General features: G+C 42.3%; 2 protein-coding genes across 7 annotated transcripts in view; both read left to right on the plus strand.

The window, feature by feature from the left end:
* Positions 1–10,953, plus strand: part of IL1RL1 (interleukin 1 receptor like 1) — a 35,343-nt gene extending 24,390 nt beyond the window's left edge. For all 4 annotated transcript variants that reach the window (XM_032840395.1, XM_032840398.1, XM_032840397.1 and 1 more), the window contains 5 exons: positions 387–528; positions 624–769; positions 6,108–6,254; positions 7,232–7,399; positions 9,936–10,953. In XM_032840395.1, coding sequence (XP_032696286.1) covers positions 387–528; positions 624–769; positions 6,108–6,254; positions 7,232–7,399; positions 9,936–10,321 — 989 coding nt within the window. In that variant the 3' untranslated portion in view covers positions 10,322–10,953. The remainder of the gene's footprint in view (positions 1–386; positions 529–623; positions 770–6,107; positions 6,255–7,231; positions 7,400–9,935) is intronic.
* A 5,916-nt stretch (positions 10,954–16,869) lies between these two features.
* Positions 16,870–18,318, plus strand: part of IL18R1 (interleukin 18 receptor 1) — a 32,484-nt gene continuing 31,035 nt past the window's right edge. For 2 of the 3 annotated variants that reach the window (XM_032840384.1, XM_032840382.1), the window contains exon 1: positions 16,871–17,292. The gene's annotated coding sequence lies outside the window, so the exon portion shown is untranslated. Of the gene's footprint in view, positions 17,293–18,318 lie in introns of all 3 variants that reach the window. The other variant, XM_032840385.1, reaches the window with a different exon arrangement.

Genomic DNA, 18,318 nt, shown 5'->3' on the forward strand with positions numbered 1-18,318 from the left:
TTTACCAACAAAGGGGGTTCCAGAGAGATGAAGAGAATTCGGTAGAAGGAGAAAGATGTGGAAGAAGGAAGTTAGAAAGAAATCCCAACTTAGAGTAAAAAGAAGCCCCTCCTTATAAAGTGGGATTGATGAATCCAGAGTTATTTACCTGCTGAGTTTACGCAGCAGGTGAGGGGAGAGAGGGAGCTGAGCTTCCTCCCAACTGTGAATGAAGGGGGTGGAGGCAAGGCGAAGGTCTGATGTAGGGAGGAGGGTGTTAATGATAAGGAAGGGGATTGGAATCAGTTCCTGGCACAACCCAAGTATTCAATGACTTTTTTCACATTGAATGAAATACTACTGGCAGAACTGATTTTTATTGGTGAATTTCTTGGCTTCTCATCCAGGAAAACCAGCAAACATACTCTGCTCTGCTTGCTTTGGGAAAGGATCTCAGTTCATGGCTGGTGTCCGATGGAAGGTGAACAGAACCACAGTTCAGAACTTTGGTGAAGCAAGAATTCAAGAGGAACAGGAGCAAAATCAAAGGTATTTTTTTATATTGAGGCTGACACATCCCCTTTTCCTCCCACACAATTTGCAACAGCAAAGTAAGCACTGAACATAACATGTCGCCTTTTTAGTTCTAGCAATGAGCTGACTTGTCAGAACACCACTTTGAGAATAGATGGTGTGAGAGAAGAGGACTTGTCGCTGCGGTACGAATGTCTGGCTCAGAGTCTGCATGGCTGGATACGGCACATGGTGAGACTAAAGAGGAAAAGACCAAGTAAGGAGTGTTCCTGAGACTTTGGTCACCCAAGTTAGCTGCATCAACTGTAAGCTGAAATCATTTGCTTAGAGAACAATGTGTTGGAGCGTGGTTCCAGGGCGCATCTCTCACGACAATGGACATGGCCCACCTCGTAGAATGTGCTTCTCCTGTAAAGAACACTGACCTTTGTAGTATGGTTTCCCTGGTTGCTTCTCTACAGTTTTACCTCCCCCTTCCTCCTCCTCTCCCTCTTCTCCCTTCTCCCACCCTTTCTCCTCTCCCTCCACCTTCTCCTACCCTCCATCTCCTCCTCTCCTCTTCCTCCTACCCCCCTCCTCCTTTCTTTCCCCTCCTCCCCCCTCCTTCTTGCCACCCTCCTCCTCCTTTACCTCCACCCATCCTCCCTCTCCTCTCCTTCCTCTTCCTCTTCCTTCACTCCCCCCTCCCACCCCTTCCTCCTTTCCTTACCCACCCCCCCTTACCTTCTCATTTTGGTTCCTCTTTAACACGCAGCTGCTTCCTTGGCCATCCTTCTGCTTTCATTAGCTCTCTCTGTCTCACTATATATGAAAGAACACACTAACAGCAAATGTGAATATGTTCTATGTTACCTTTCATAACTTTTATGGCACGTTATAAACATGTTCCCTTCTATAAATATTTTTTTGGTCCTAAAGAGTGCACAATTTGTTAGTGAGGCTGGCAAAGTAGATGAAAAGATGAAGTATGTAATTACTGCCCATTCCAGGAAGAAGATCTTAAGACACTACTTTGTAATAAGACATCATGTGCCATTATTGTTAAACTTTATAAAATAGTAAATCTATTTATTTATTTATTTATTTTCTACTTGCAAAACCTAAAGTATTTACTCTCTGGTCACTTCCAGAAAAAGTGTGTGATCCCTTACATCCTGTCTCTTTTTAAAAGAAAAACATTTATGCTCTAATGCTATACTGTCTTATTTCCTGTAGCTGTACAGTCAACCTTGATTTGGGGTAGAGTAAGTCTTCCAATTTTATTCTTCATCAAGATTGTCTTGGCTGTTCTTTGACCTTTGTATTGTCACATAAATTCTCTTCAGATATATTTAGATTATAAACATGCTTTGCTACAAGTTACATAGAAAGTTTTATAGCTTATTTTATAATTATTTAATGTATAATAGAAATCTTTCCATGATAGTAAATGTTCTTCTATACCATGATTTTTAATGGCTTCATAGTATCCCATTATACAGAGAAACCATCATTTATTTCACCAAATACATTTTTGAGCTACTTGTCTTTCTTTTTCTGTTTGTTTTTGTTTTGTTTTGTTTTGTTTTGTTTTTTTAGAGGTTCAATGTATTTAAACTAAAAAAAGAAAACACAATCCGTTCACCTATTTCTCCCATCCCCCTCTACCCCTGGTAATTACCAATCTCAGTGTAGGTGAAACTCACGGGACGTCTGGTAGCTCAGCTCATTTCTTTACTGTATCTCTTATTCAACAAGCAATTCAGATACCACCTTTTATGAGGAGCCTTCTTTGGCCACCAGTTTGGGGTCTATATTCCTTCCTGGTGTTCCTGTAGGGCCCTGTCTCTATGTCTACACCCCCACACTTAACAGAAATCTGTTTGAGAGTCTGCTGCACGTGACTCTAAGCTCCATGAGGGCAAGATGGCATCTCACCCATCTTCATGTCCTCCATCTGTAGTGCATCGCCTCTGGTACCTATAGCATGTACTCTATAAAAATTCGTTGAATGAATAAATGAACGCATACCAAAGGTATCAAGGAAAATGATTTTTGTACATTTCCACTGCTTTAGCTATAAGGCTTAATTATTCAACAAAGCAACAGCTTACATTTATGTTTGTTAGGGTAGATAAACTTCCCAGTAACTTGGAAAGGCCAAATTGTTTAATAACTTCTCAATAGTTTTATCTGAATCTACCGTGCCTTTAATGACTTCATTATAACCTGATGCAGTAAGATATAAGTATAACAAAAACAGGAAACTGACTATCCTTCAGTAGGTTCAGACACTATATATAATCTTTTAAAATTAAATGGAGAGAATGATCCGTCTTGGGTATAGGTAACAAGGTACATTGTCTGTAAAGAATCCGAAACAGTAATAAGACCATCTAAGAGTCATTGTGCTTTTTTAAAAAAGATTTTATTTATTTATTTGAGAGAGAGAGAGAGTGAGTGAGAGAGAGAGAGTGAGAGAGAGAGCACAAGTGGGGGAAGGGGCAGAGAGAGAGGGAGAAAGAGATACCCCTGCTGAGCAAGGAGTCTGACAGGGGACTTGATACAGGGCTCAACTCCAGGGCCTCTGGCTCAACCTCAGGATCCTGGGATCAGGACCTGAGCCAAAGGCAGCCACTTAACTGACTGACACCTCGGCACCGCAGACTCATTGTGCTTTTAATCATCACCTTACCCAGACAACACTAACCAATGTCAGTGATGACACACTTGTCCTCTGGGGGACAGATTGCTTCTTCCTCCCCCTCCCTTGGTATGTCGTTGCGTGCAGTGATGTCAGCAAAAATAGTTTTACAAACATTTCCTTCCTGAGCACCTGTCAACTTTCTCCCTTGTTTGCATTTCCAGGCAAAGACATCTTGTTTGTCAGATGAAGCATTGAATCCAGTATAAATGGGGAGAAAAATATGGTATTTTTACACTTGTCACTCCATGCACAACTACGTGGAAATTATTTAATGTATTTGTCACATAGTCAAAGGGAGATTTAAGTCCTCAGTTTATACCCCTAAGTGGGACATAGTCCAGATTAATTTGAATAAACACACAGAGGCACAACCTGATGAAAAAAAATTGGGGGTAATAGATAAGCAGACCACCAAGTTCATGTGCTTGTGGTTAAATCTCTGTCTAAAAGGTGCTTGGAAGTTTTGCTTTAATTTAGACTCAAAAACAAACAGAATCATGACATTGAGTGCTATCGAGTTCCATGGGTCACCAGGTTTCTACCAGTAATAATGGAATCACCCCAGGACATATGGACCACGTCACCATGTAGTATCGGGCGGTAGCTGGCACAGTGGATCTTCAAGGAGAGGGGAAGCTGTGCCCTTTCCCCCAGAACTGCCATTGCCTCGATATCCTCATGACTTGTTTACGTTGTCACTGTATGAATGTTCTCCAACGACCTGTCTATTGGAATTGTCTTCATGTTACATCTACTTGGTGACTTTTTTCCTTCTAGTTTATTTGTATGTGCTACCCTTCCCCTGTTTTTCTTCAAATTAACGTGGTTACACTCTGTTTCGACAACTGTGAACATTAAACAAACTGTTGCTATGGCAGTTTTATCGTCACATTTCGACACATCGTTTATTTCCCATCACAAAATAAACTTACAACATTGTCTCGAATTTCAACAACAAAAACTTTAAAAGCTTATGTTCCCGTATTCCTTGATGTGATTAAATAAATATTTGACACTCCTAATCATAGTAGTACACATTTATTCATTGTTTTCTTTGGGCCTCTCTGATTATTTCCCATCTTATTTCTTATTTATTTGATCAATAACCCATGAGGAAGAGACTGTTACTATCACCCAGTTTTGCTGATGAGGAAACAAGAGGAGGTTAAAAAAGCTTGAGGAATTGGGAGTTAGAGCCAGGACTCAAACTTAGGCAGTGTTTTCCTGTTTATAAACACTTTCAGAAAGTATTTAGTGTTTACTCACCACATACGGAGTTATTTACACAGGTTTAAAGTCATTAACAGAAAGATACTGAACTTCAACTTTCTTTACTGTCTCAGATTAACTTCTCTCCTCCCAGTGGAAGTGGCCACACACACGCCCAGTTACTTCACCTCGATCTCCCCAAGAAATGGACGTTCCCAGAGGGTATCCAGATAGGACTTTTAGAGAGAGTGACCTGAAGGGGAATCCTGTTGAAATGCTTTCCTTAGGGCGTATTTATCCTTTAAACTGATGACAGTGCAGATAGTAAGCTCTCTACCAATTTTCAGCAACACGCCTCCTCCACTATGCCCCCCGCTCCCCGTGTTGAATCTCTTTGCCTTAGCCATTCTTGATTTCACAGTTCTAGATCCTCAGGGTGCTGATGAACAATGGGAGGAATCTGTGAATATGGATAAATGATTTTCTAGGGCAAGACTGGAGCTTCATGCTTTGAGATTTTAGACAAAAAAGGCAGGGAGGGTGTTATAAGAGACAAATCTCCTTTGAGATTGTTCTCATGGTCATCTTTAAGTGAGACTACTTGTAAGAGGAGAGTTAATTCTAAAGAGAGAAGTAAACATAAAACAGCCAAAAAATACCATTAATGAGTACAATGCTTGTATACAATTTGTACATATCTGTTCCAAGTCCTTGAAATCGGGAACCATCTCACGTATACACTTTGTACAACAGTGAGTACGAGATGCAGTGCAGTAATGAGAAAAATAAGGGGTGTGTTTAGAACCTAGCACCCCAGGAATATGACTTCCTCATCATTTATTCTTTAGAGACTTACATGGCCCCTGTCTCTTCCCTGCTTTCCTGTATAGTAAGACACCAAGACCTTTTGATTCGTTCTCCTTAATGCCCCAACCCCAGATGTATCCGTTCTTTTCTCATTATTACACAGGTCTGAACCCTCCTTATGTTTCACCACAAGTATTGCAGAAACTTCCCGTCCATTTTCTTCTAAGTAATTATGGTCTCTTCCCACAGAGACAAATCTTCCCCTACCTTCAGATTAATCCTGCTTGTCAACCGCTTTCATTGTTAACACCCCACTCAACACTCATCAGTGGCTCCCGTGACCTTCCCAAATAAAGGCAAATTGCCTGAACGGGAGCCCCACCTTTGGTCAGAACTGAGCCCTGAGACACATTTCTTGTTGTTTCTTCCACTACTTCCCCATGCTGGATTACTCCGGTTCCTCAGAACACACCACATCTCTGCCCTTGGGCTTACAGCAGCTCCTCTTGTCAGGAGTGCATTTTTCTTATTTCCTGGTTCTCTAAAACTTCTCTCCCCTGCAGGAAACCTCCATTACCCACTCCAGCCTGGAGGGAGCACTCCTAAAAACCTCTGCCAGCTCCAATGACACATTTACCTCCTATCTTAGTTAAGTTTACATTTGGGGCCGTACCTTGTATGCTTTGAAAAGCCCCTACCATGCCTATCTTGCTGTCTTGCCTAGGGGAGGCACCCAGTAAATGTTCACTTACTGATTCCTAACGCAGCCATGCAAATGCCAGGCAGGCATCTCCTGTATGAATTTCTCGTCCTCCCAGTGGAGGTCTGTTTATTTTACCTTGTTCTAGGAATATTAGTGATCATTTTTGTCCTCCCCTTATCTTTTGAATAGATGACAAGCAAAGCACCTACTACATCCTGGCGGGATTTAGCACCTTGTTAATGCTAATCATTGTCATGGCCATAATGCTGAAAGTGTTCTGGATTGAGGTTAATCTGCTCTGGAGAGATCTAGCTAGACCTTACAAAACTAGGAATGGTAAGTGGCAAGTTCCACATTTTTCTTCAAAGAAAAGGATGCATGCTGGCTGTTGGTGGCTCATTTGTTGATCTCTTAATAGCTATGGTTCTAAACCCAGATTTTGCTGGCTAACATATTGTTAGCAGATCTTTTTTTTTTTTTTTCTCAGTCCACTGGAGGCCAGTCTCTGTCCTTTTTGATGCTCCTTATGGTTCTGAGATACATCTCAACAGCTCAAATCTCCTCCCCCAATAGGCTTGCTGTTCCTGCTATATCAAGAACAGAATCAGCCCAAGCCCAGAAAAATTTAATCATTTTGGAAAATGTGTATTGGAAAACTTCATGGAATTCAAAACATTAACTAAAGTGTTCCTGCTTTCCAGATGTGAACAGCTTAGACAGAGCCATCAGAAGGCAGGTGTATTTTACCAGAAAGCCCACTCTTTACAGAGCCCTACCTGTGTGCACAAGTATACATCTGAAAGAATACATTTATGCCTGCTGAACCAGACAACATTCTCTCCTTTGGAGGCAGATATACTCTACATTTTCCATATGGTCCACTCAACTAGGGCTAATTATGATTTGTGGGAAATATAGATCCCTTAAAAAAATTCTTTTGCATTTTCATTTCCTAGGTTAGGGGAAAACAACAGGAAAACTGAGATCTACTCCAAAAACAGAAGATCCTTTATCCATGACAGATATTTATCAATAAGTTATTAATTAAATTTGACAGTATGGTGTATGCTAAACTTGCCTCTCTACCATTCAGTCTGAGGCAGTAAAGGGAGAAAACTTGCAGATTAAGATTGGTTTTCTGAGGACATTTTGCGGTAGTGAGTTGTGGTCACCATCTCTGGATTCTAGAATATTTTGGGGGATGGGATACACACACCAACAACAATAAAATCCAGGGGAGAATGTCTAGGAAGAGTCAAATGGAAATTTCCAGAGCCAAGGAATAAAGTTGTACTTCTTGTTCTCATTTTCAGATGGAAAGATCTATGATGCTTACGTTATCTATCCGCGGAACTATAAAAATAGTCCCGAGAGGGCCAATGCCGTGGGCCACTTTGTTCACCAGATTCTGCCTGAAGTTCTTGAAAATAAATGTGGCTATAACTTATGCATTTATGGGAGAGATCTGCTACCGGGAGAAGGTAAAGCTATCAACACACATCAGGGACAGAAAGTCATGTTTATCAGAAGGCCAAGGATAGGTGGTCTTATCCCTGTGTTGGATAAGGAAATACAATCGTTATTCCAGGCCTTAAGACCAGAGATTTAAAATATTTCTCCAGAAGAAGGAGATACTTATTCTTTGCTTGTCCTTCCCCCATAGCCGACCTAAGATACTCTTCATAAGAGTATCAGTGATGTGAGGACACTGCTATGTGGATTTAGCAAGACATGGCCCCTACTTGACTTCCCATGTCCACTGCTAGGATAACTGACATACATCTTAATTCTCTCTAGAAGAGCTGAAAGAAGACTCAAAAAAAAAAAAAAAAACCCACCAACAAAAAAGAAATGTGTTCTCATACCTAGAGGCATTGACTGAAATATTTGCAAGGATTCAGAAAGTCTTCGTGCTTTCCCCTGTATCGGAGAAACATTTGCAAATGTGTATTCTCACCACATCCACTAGAGCTGTCTTCTGTTTCTTAGTCGATTCCATGTACCTTCCACAGTTTGTCACAATTCTGGCCTTTCAGTAGCTGTTCTCCTCCTCCCTCTATATTTATGTCAAGTACCCATGAGCCCTCCTTATAGCTCTTCTCTAATTCCTCGGAGACCAGGAAGTGTTTGGCAGAAGCTGAGGCAGAAGCATCACTGAGGGTAAGTCCAATAAAGTGAATGCTTAGTAGACTGTGAATTTAAACTGGCATTTCCACTGCAAAGAGGGATTCAGGCATCTGTAGACGTAAAGGAACACCCAGCAGGTGAATCTACTTCGTCCTGGAATATTTGGGCAATGTTAATCCCCCCACAATGGTGTGGGTAACTTAGTAAAATGAATGATTAAGGAAAACGGAATCCCAGTTTTCTCTAGAAGCTTTCTTCTTCCTCCAGCTCTCCCGCTGGTTACTCATTCCAGTAGAAAGAAATGAGCTGCGGTGCTCAAACGCTCTTTTCATGTTACACATCTGCTCAGGAGGCTGCAGGGACCCCAGCTGTTTGTGACATCACACCACCTGCCACATCTGGCTGCAAACCCTTCATCGCTTTTGTCTCAGATCCATCGACCTCCTTTCTAGTTCTACCTCGCTCCAGCCCAGTGTGAACACCAGCGTGCTGAGGCTCAAGCTTGCGTGGCCTGCATCGTGCTGTTTTTCACCTGGGACTGTTCCCATCCCCTCTCCCTCAAGCATGTCCTCTGAACCTTACTTTAATCCAAGGAAGGTCAGATATAACAAAACAACACCAAACTTCACTTGTCCCTTTGGAAAAGTTCATGACTCCATCAGTGGTATTTCTTCCCATGCTAGTTACCTTCTGGATCTTTGCCCCTTCAAATCTACTCTGCACCCTGCTCCATCCAGTGGCCCCGGGGAGAGTGGGGGAAGAGCTGGTCATTATGGAATCTATCAGGCCCTTGCCCTCTGCTCCCTGCTGAGTTCGGCCAATGGAAGCAGAAGTACAGAGGCAGGCATCGGGTAAGGTTGCCAGGGGAGCTGGGCTCTTCTCTCTCAGAACATGGGCTCCTGTAGGCTGCCTTTATAGACCTTAGCTTTCATAATTGCTTCTTCCCCTTCACACCTGGAGGGGGGTAATGCCTCCCTGGCTATTTCCGGTGTGGGGTTCCGAGGCATCTCTCGTTGATTTCTCTTGGCTCTGTCCACATCTTTTATAAATTCTCCTCTCATTAACCTCTCTTAAGTCAGTCCTTTTGAGTGTGCTGAGTTTTCTGTTAGGATCCTGACAAACATGAAGTCTCTACCTGGTGCTATTCAACATTTATTTCCCTAGTTCACACACTACATGGGTTGGCAGTCTTTTGGCTGCCCTGCTCTAAGAAATTCTTGAGTGGTTTCGTTCATGGTTGCATTTCTTTAATTTCTCTGGTCCCTCCTTGCAGGGAGAGCTGAGTATTTTACGTGTGCTTTCTAAGTCTGCCCAGAAGTTTCCTGCCATCACCACGGAGCTGATGCTGTATAAACTCTAAATTGATAAGGGGATCTGGTCTTCCTTAAGATCTTTCTAGTCTGAATCAAATCAGCTTCTCAAACAGAGACATTGGGGAGTGACGTGAATTCAGGACTCCCTTAGAGATTTTAATCAGTTCAGAGGAGCAACAGTCCCTAAGAGTGAAAGTACTAAGCCGTGGTAAAACACATACGCTAATATTCTAAGAAGATAATACATAGCTAATGAACTTGAATTCTAATTCTCCCACTAAATATCTCTACCTGCCATGTAACTCCAAGGATTCATTTTAGTTAGAACTGACCTACCTGGGAAGGAAGAGGGGCTTGGGACTGATGTGCTCACAGTGAGAGGGGTAAGTCGAACATAACAGGTTGTCCCTTCAAGCACATTCCCCCTTTCCTGAATGAAGAACTGATCAGAGTCAGAATCCCATAACAGATTAAAACCATAACTTTTTTTTTTTTTTAAGTCCAGAACGTTCATGATCAAAGCATTAGATTTCAAAACGCAGCAGCAGGAAATGTGATCCGGGGCTTTTATTCCCAGACGCAGCCACTGCCGTGGAGAACAACATACGAAAGAGCAGGCGGCAGATTTTTATCCTGACTCCTGAGCTGGTCCACAGCAGGGAGTTTGCCTACAAGCAGGAGATCGCCCTACACAGCGCCCTCATCCAGAATGACTCCAAGGTGATCCTGATAGAAATGGAGGCTCTGAGCAAGCCCGGTGGACTGCGGTTTGAGGAGCTTCAGGAGTCCCTCTGGCACCTCGTGGAAGTGCAGGGTACCATCAAGTGGAGGCAAGACCACATGGCTGACAAACGGTCGCTGAATTCCAAATTCTGGAAGCACGTGAGGTACCGCATGCCTGTGCCCAACCAACCCCCGGGGAAGACACCCACTTTGGCTTCCCTGAGCGCCCAGGAGCAGTAGTGCTGGCTTTGGTGTGCTAGTAAGGCACCCAGTTTCCACTGACCTGAACTCCTCCTCCTGGATGACGACACTGGACCAGACACTGGAGCAGGGGCAGGAGGAGTGGTGATGTCTAGAGGAGGCTGGTCTCTGATTTCATCTACCAACTTGACTCCCATTTTCCTGATTCTGGGGGGATGCAAAACACCCAGAAATTTCTTTTCTCGACCCCTCTCTCTTCAGCCCACTTTTCCCGTCTTTTCTCCCTTTATTGATCTTTCTCCATGTGGCCTAGTATTTTTTCATTATGCTTTTTTTCCTCTTTCTCTCTCTTTCCTGTTCTCCTTCTCCTTATTCCTTGTCAATACTCCACACGTTAAACTTCAAGCTGGAAGTGTTAGAGCTAAATTTTCATGCAACCTTGAAGAACGCTCAGATTTCCACAAGCAGAACAGTAACAGTCCTTCTTATTCCCAACCAGACCAGCATTTTTTCTATTTTAGTTGACTGGATGCTGGGTTTTTTCATCTCGATGTTGTCGATGTTATTGGAGGGGCTTATCTGGTTGCCATTATAATCAAATTTTTGCTGCTCTAAAATTTCTTTCAGAGATTTTCATTCTCTTTAGAAATATTTTTTTCAGGTTCCTGGGTGGTTCATTTGGTTGAGCATCTGCCTTCGGCTCAGGTCATGATCCCAGGGTCCTGGGATCGAGTCCTGCATCGGGCTCTCTGCTCAGCTGGGAGTCAGCTTCTCCCTCCCTCTCTGTGATCTCTCTCACTTTCACTCTCTCTGTCAAATAAATGAATAAAATATTTAAAAGAGAGAGAGAGAGAAATTATTTTCTCCCTCTAAAAGTTACAGAAGAACAGAAAATATGAAAGAAGAAAAGAGCAAAAATTATCCATAAATCCATTATCCTAAGATAATGACTCTTAAACTTTGTGGTAAATTTGTATTAAAAAAAACTTGAATTTGTGCTGAAACATACCATTTATGTAGTGAGCTCATACAGTGTGTAGTTTTCATATTTTTTCCTATTTTACATCATGAGAAAAACATTTTGACATGTCACTTAAATTTTAATATTTTAAATATTCATAGAATTCTAGTTCATGGTTGTGCCACAGCTGATGTACCTCATTATTTATTGTTGTATATTTGAGTTGTGTTGAATGAAAACGGCCATAATAATAAGTAATTCTTCAATGGCCATGTTAGTATATCTTATATTTCCCAATTACGATTTCTTTTTAATTTAAGAAATTGGTTTGTTGCAACATTTCTATGAAATCTGTAGGGCATTTTGGCAGAACCATTTAGCAAAAGTGAAGGTAAGGTGCACAGTCAATACAACTGCCATTAATTCTCTAAAGGAGTTCACATGCCCTCAGTGCCAGCAGTGTCTTCTCAGTCTGGAAGTCTTGTGAGAGCTCAGATTTTACAAGTGGATGGAGATCCTACCCTTAGCTGAGCTTTTTTTTTTTTAATAAAGAAACAGATTTATTTTTTAAAAAATATTTTATTTATTTATTTGACAAAGAGAGAGACAGCAAGAGAGAGACAGAGCACACAAGCAGGGGGAGTGGCAGAGGGAGAAGCAGGCTTCCCACCAAGCAGGGAGCCAGAAGTGATTTTCGATCTCAGAACCCTGGGATCATGACCTGAGCCGAGGCAGCTGCCTAACAACTAAGCCACCCAGGAGCCCCCCAACTGAGCTTCTTTAAAAAGTGTATATTGAGGATTTAAAAAAAAAGATTTTATTTATTTATTTGACAGAGAGAGAGAAAAAGAGAGAGAGAGCACAAGGCAGAGGGAGAGGGAGAAACAGGCTCCCAGCTGAGCAGGGAGCCTGATGCGGGCTCAATCCCAGGACCCTGGAATCATGACCTGAATAGAAGGCAGACACTTAACCAACTGAGCCACCCTTGCCCCTCTGATTTGGGGCTTAACTGCAAAAGAAAACTGCATGCCAGCCCCTCGACAGGGAGTGTAATTTTGAACTGTCATTCAATGCCTGAAAAGAAGTTGTATTTCTGGAAGATTGCCTAAAGGATCTGTAGTTACCCATCCCTTTATATACCATATAACCTGAATCTATACTCCCCGGATTAAGGTTGTCAGATAAAACACAAGACATTAGTTGAATTCAAAGAATGAAATTTCATCTGAAATTAATCTGAAATTCACATTTAGCTGGGACTCTTGTGTTTTTATTTGCTAAATCTGGCTGCCCTACTCTGGTTAGTTATTGTGCTTTTATATGGTGATATTTGATTTTACGGAACTGCTAAAACAACTAGTCTGTGGGAAGGATGCCGTCTAGTTGATTGGTTAACATCACTTAATATGGAATCAACAAGCCATCTTCTGCTATCAGCCAGCTTTGTGACTATGAGTAATTCCATCAGGAAGAGATGTGCCTTTAATGCTGCTTCCCCACTGACCAAGACTGACAGAACTGTTTTTGATATGTGGACATAAATAATTTTACAACTGATTTTATTTTCCTCTTCAGTTAGTTACTTGGACACACAGAACCCAACTTGGGCTCTTTCTACAGCAAGTACATAGGATATAACAAGCAAGTTATAATAATCTCTTCCTTGTTTTTTTAGTATTTTATTTTTGAATGTATTTTAACCATCTATATTGTAAGCTGCTTTGTAATTTAACACTTACATTTTTCTGAACGTGCGCTGAGTATCTGACAGGGGCAGGGAGAGGAAAGGCTGTGGAGGCGTATGCAGGGTAATCAGGCACACTCCTTATTAACCCTATGGGGTTTGAATCCATTGAGGAAACCCAGAGGGATGAGGGAAAGACTTCACAGAACCCAGAGAGGGCTGGCCCCAGGGCAAACTCTGACTTTGCTGAGCTCTTTTTTCCCAAACCTACATACCACCTCCCAAGTCACTCAAGCTTCAGTTTCTGCAACTAAATCATGGGAGGATGGAGGAGAAGAGCTCTGAGGGCTTCCTCAGCTCCAAGAGGCTGATTCCAAGCGCATGCTCACAGAGCAGCTGCAGAACCACTAGAAGTCTGGCTTCTCAGGCCAGCACACCACCAAACTCTCCTGGTTTCTTCCTCTGTGCAGCGACGGTAACAGATGCTTCGCCTACCACATAAGGTAATGTGAATGGAATGAATTCAGCCAAAACCAGTGGGGTGTCTACTATAGGATCCTAGTAAAAATTCTGGTGAATTATAAAAAGACAAGGAATTGCCCTTTCTCAGATCAAATTTCCATGTGATAAAATGCAGATTGTTAATTTTGATGAGTCTTGACAATCACACATACCTGTGTAGTTGCCATCTCAAATCAGGTAGAAATATTTCCATCAGGGGTACCTGGGTGGCTCAGTCAGTTAAGCATCTGAGTCTAGATTTTGGCTTAGGTCATGATCTCCTGGGTCATGAGATCAGGCCCCAATGTCAGGCTCCTCACTCAGTGGGGAGTCTGCTTGAGATTCTCCCCCCCCACCCCTGCCCCGACTTGTATCCTTTCTTTCTCTCTCTCTCAAATAGAGGGATAAATAATAACTCTTTTAAAAAAGAAGTATTTCTATCACCTCCCAGGGAAGTTCCATCCTGCTGTTTTCCAGCCAATCCCTCTCCTTCCTTGGAGGCAAACAATGTTCCAATTTCTATCTCCATGGATTAGTTTTGTCAGATCTTGAAATTTCTATCAACAAAGTCAGCTCTGGGACTCCCTGCTTCCACACAGTGTAAAATTTTGGAGACGTATCCATGGTTCGCATGTGTCCATACTTCTTTCCTCTGTGTTACCGAGTTGTATTCCGTTGTGTGGCTGGACGCTGTTTAACCTCTCCCTTGGTGATGGATGTATGGGTTGTTTCACGTGGTACCTCTCGTGACTATAGAGACTGTGGACATTCTTGGGGACATGTGTTCTTACTTCTCGTGGCTCAATACCAAGGAGTGGTCTCTTTTTGAAAACTGTCAAACTGACAAACTAATTGTACCATTTTACGTTTCCTCAAGTATGAGACCGTTCTTGTTCTACCTCCTCACTGATGATTGGTACTGTCAAGTTTCTTTGAATTTTAGTTATTTCAATAGGTGTTAAAAGAATCTTACTGTGGTTTTAATTTGCAGTTGTCTGACGCTTAATGATGTTGAACTTTTTCATGCTCTTATTCACCAGGAAGATTCATGTATCACTCAGTGAAAGTAGAATCTTCTATACATTTAAAGATTGTGTTGCTTCTCTTCATGTTGTCGATGTGTGAAAATTTTTTATATATTCTGGATATGAATTATTTTTCAGATAGGTATAAGGTGACAATTTTCCCAGGTTTACCTTCTTACTTCTTCATTTTTTTAATGGCATCATTGATTAGCAGACATTTTTAATTTGGTAACATTCAATTGGTCATTTTTTTAAAGATTTTATTTATTTCTTTGACAGAGACAGGGACAGCAAGAGAGGGAATACAAGCAAGGGGAGTGGGAGAGGGAGAAGTAGGCTTCGCACTAAGCAGGAAGCCTGATGTGGGGCTCGATCCCAGGACTCCAGGATCATGACCTGAGCCGAAGGCAGATGCCTAAAGACTGAGCCATCCAGGTGCCCCACAATTGGTCAGTTTTTCTTATATGGTTAGTGTTTTCTGTGTCTTAGCTAAGTGTTGTTTTATTTGTTTGCTTGGTTTAACCTCGAGGTCTGGAGATATTTCTTCATGTATCTTTATGAAATATTCCAGTTTCCAGCTTTTCTATTTAAGTCTATGGTCCACTGTGAGTTGATGTTCGCATACAGAATGAGGTAAGGGTCAACGTTCTTTTTTTTTTTTTTCCTATAGAGATGCCCAATTGTTTCAGCAACACTTGTGGAAGACTTTTCTTTCTCTATTGAACTGACATGGTGCTCTGGTCAAAAATTATTAGGCTGTATATGTGTGGGTCTATTATTCTACTTTCTATTATTTTTCATTTATATGCTCATGCAAATATCACACTGTCAAGATTAGTATTTCCTTATTGTAAGTCTTCAAGTCAGGGTAAGTTCTCTAACTTTGTTCTTTATGCCCAACATTGTGCTGACTGTTCCAGATCATTTGCGTTTTCATGTATATTTTAAAACCAGTTTCTCAATTCCTTTGAAAATTCCTCCCGGGATTTGGATTGCATGAAATATACAGACTCTATAACCTATAGAGTCTAAAAATGTATAGACTCTATGAACTCCATGGTTTGTGCAGAATAAATATCTTAACAATGAATCTTCTAATCCATAAACATGGTATATCCCTCCATTTTTATCTCTTTCATGTCTCTTAGCAGTATTTTGTTGATTTCATGGTAGACATTTTATACACATTTTATAAGATTTATACTTTGATATTTGATTTTTTGTGGTATTGTAAATGGTATTTTTAACAAATTTCATTTTTCAAATTTCCATTACCAGCATATAAAATTATAATTGATTTTTGTATATTGAATTTTTATTCTACGATCTTGCTAAACTCATTTATGACTTCCAGCAGCTCTTTAGTAAATTTCGAAGGGCGAGCTACATAAAATTATGCCATCTATCAGAAAGAGTAGTTTTATCTTTTCCTTTACAATCCGTATGCCTTCTATTTTTATTTCTTTACTTTTCACAAAAAGACAATCCTTATCTTGTTCTCCACTTTATCAGATTAGGAATGTTCCTTTTGGTTTTCAGTATTCCAAGTGTTGTTAATGAAGGAAAAGCTGTTGGATTTTGTCAGATGCTTGTTCTTATTGCATTTATTGGGATAATTGTATGATCTTTCTCTTTTATTTTGTGATGAACTATTTTGACTGAAGAAAAGGGATGAAAATCACTGTCTCATTAAACCCTCTCACTGTCAGCCATTCTTCGGTTTTGTTGGAAAGATCCTACTACAGACCAATCTAAAAACTTTGAAACACATGTTCTCTTTTTGTCTTCTTTTCTTCTAAACAGTTAAAAAATCTCAATTGAACACTTCTGCTCCCTCTTTTTGACTTCCTAAAAGAGATTACCCCCCCCCCCCCGGTTCCCCAGGCCTAAACAGAAGTCCTCAGCACAGATCTGAGACTTGAGTGCCTCAGAGAATGGCCTCCTCCTCACTTTGGATGATCCCAGGGAGCCTTCTTGTGTTTGGGGGCCTCTTCCTTGGCCTCCTTCCCCTTAACCACAGGTGGTGCCCCTCTGCCCAGTGCAGGCTGTTTCCTCCCCAGCCTGACTCTGGTGCAAATCTCTCGGCGGCCTGTAGGGTGCGCAAGGAGCAGCACCGAGCGTCCGGGGGCTCTACAAGTCCCTTGGACACCGCCCACCGCCCGGGAGCTCCCGAAACTCGCCGCCGGCTGCTGGGACCACAGCCGATCTCGGCGCAAGGGCGAGGCGTGGGATTTTCCGGCTTCGTGCAGTAGCGCCCGCGATCAAGCGGCTCCCGAACTCAGAGGCGGAGCGCCCAGTGGAGGAGTCCATATACCCGGCACGCTGCGAGGGGCGCCCCAGACCAGGTGCACCCCAGAGCCAAAGCATCCGGAACCGGGCGTACCCCCCGCCCCATCCTAGGAACACCAGGAACTGGGAGGATTCCCGCCCCCGACCCTCACTGGGAGGAATCCCCGACGAGGAGCATCTCTGATTGGAGCATCCTAGACCCGGGACACTCCGCGGGACAGAACAGCGCCCCACTTAGCACTGCGGACACGGAGCTGCGTCCCACCCACAGCCTCCGCGGCTGCCAGACGCCTTTTCTTTCCTCTTACTCTCTGTTCCTTTTTTTTTTTTTTCTTTCTTTATTTCTTTCCCCAACCTTCTCTAGTTGCCTTACATCTTTAATCACACCTGTGGCTCCTCTCGTTCCTTTCCTGTTTCCCAGTCCCAGTGCTAGGGAGGCAGCGCACCGCAGTTTCTCACCTGCTTCTGGAACCCCGGCCTACGCCGTCGCGACCAGAGTGCAGGAGGGACGGCCGCCCCCGCCGCGGCCTCGCGGAACTCAGCTCTGAAGGTAAGGAGCCGCGCACCGCTGCCAGCCGCACCCCCTTCCCACTGCCCTCTGCCGCCAGCCCGCCAGGGAAGGGGCAAGAGGCGCCCCAGCCTCGGGGCAGGGCTTCTAAAAACAAGATCGGTTAAGAACGAGTGCCGTTATGTGTACAGATCTTCCTCCACTTCTGATGGTAGTTCTGAAAAACCCCGCCGAAGCTGGAAATAGCCTGTCACTGGAACATGCATTTAATACATCCAACCTCCTGAACAACACACTTAGCCCAGCTTACCTTGAAGGTGCTCAGAACACTTCCATCAGCCTACAGTTGGGCAAAAGCCTCTAACACGACGCCTAATTCATAATAAGGCGTCAATAATAATTGAATATCTTTAATTGGTGGACTAGTACACTGAAAGGGAGAAACAGAATGGTTGCTTGGGTACAGAGTGGTTGTAAGTGTATCTCTTGTTCACCCTCATGATCCCCACGGGGACTAGGAGTTGCAGCTGATGGGGATCATAGAACATATCACTAGCCTGGGAAAAAAATCCAAATTCAAAATCCAAGTATGGTTTCCACGAATGTGTATCTCTTTTGCACCATCACACAATCAAAAAAACCTAAGTGGAGCCATCATATGTAGGGGCTGTGTATATATATGTATACATGCAGATATGTATATACATCAGTATAGTTTTAAAAAATAGTAAGTGGGTGTGTGTGTGTGTATATATATATATATATATATATATATATATATATACTCAATATGTCTTAAATAGTAACTTATTGTTAAAAATATATACTTCTGATATATTAAATTTACTTTTAGGTATACAAATAAGTCCCCTAGATTAGTGTCTACCATGGTTGCATATTAGAATCACCTGGAGGATTTTTAGCAGTCAGGATGCTTAGACTGTACCTCAGCTGTCTGGCTGGGGACCAATGTGTTGTGGTGGTGGTGGTGATGGTGGTTGTTATTGTTATTTAAGTTCTAGGGGGTGATGAGTGCCCTAGCCTTCATATCAGTTGTTACAACATATT

The sequence above is a fragment of the Lontra canadensis genome, unplaced genomic scaffold, assembly GCF_010015895.1.
Source record: "Lontra canadensis isolate GAN:19392208 unplaced genomic scaffold, GSC_riverotter_1.0 scaffold112, whole genome shotgun sequence".
NCBI classification, from domain to species: Eukaryota; Metazoa; Chordata; class Mammalia; order Carnivora; family Mustelidae; genus Lontra; species Lontra canadensis.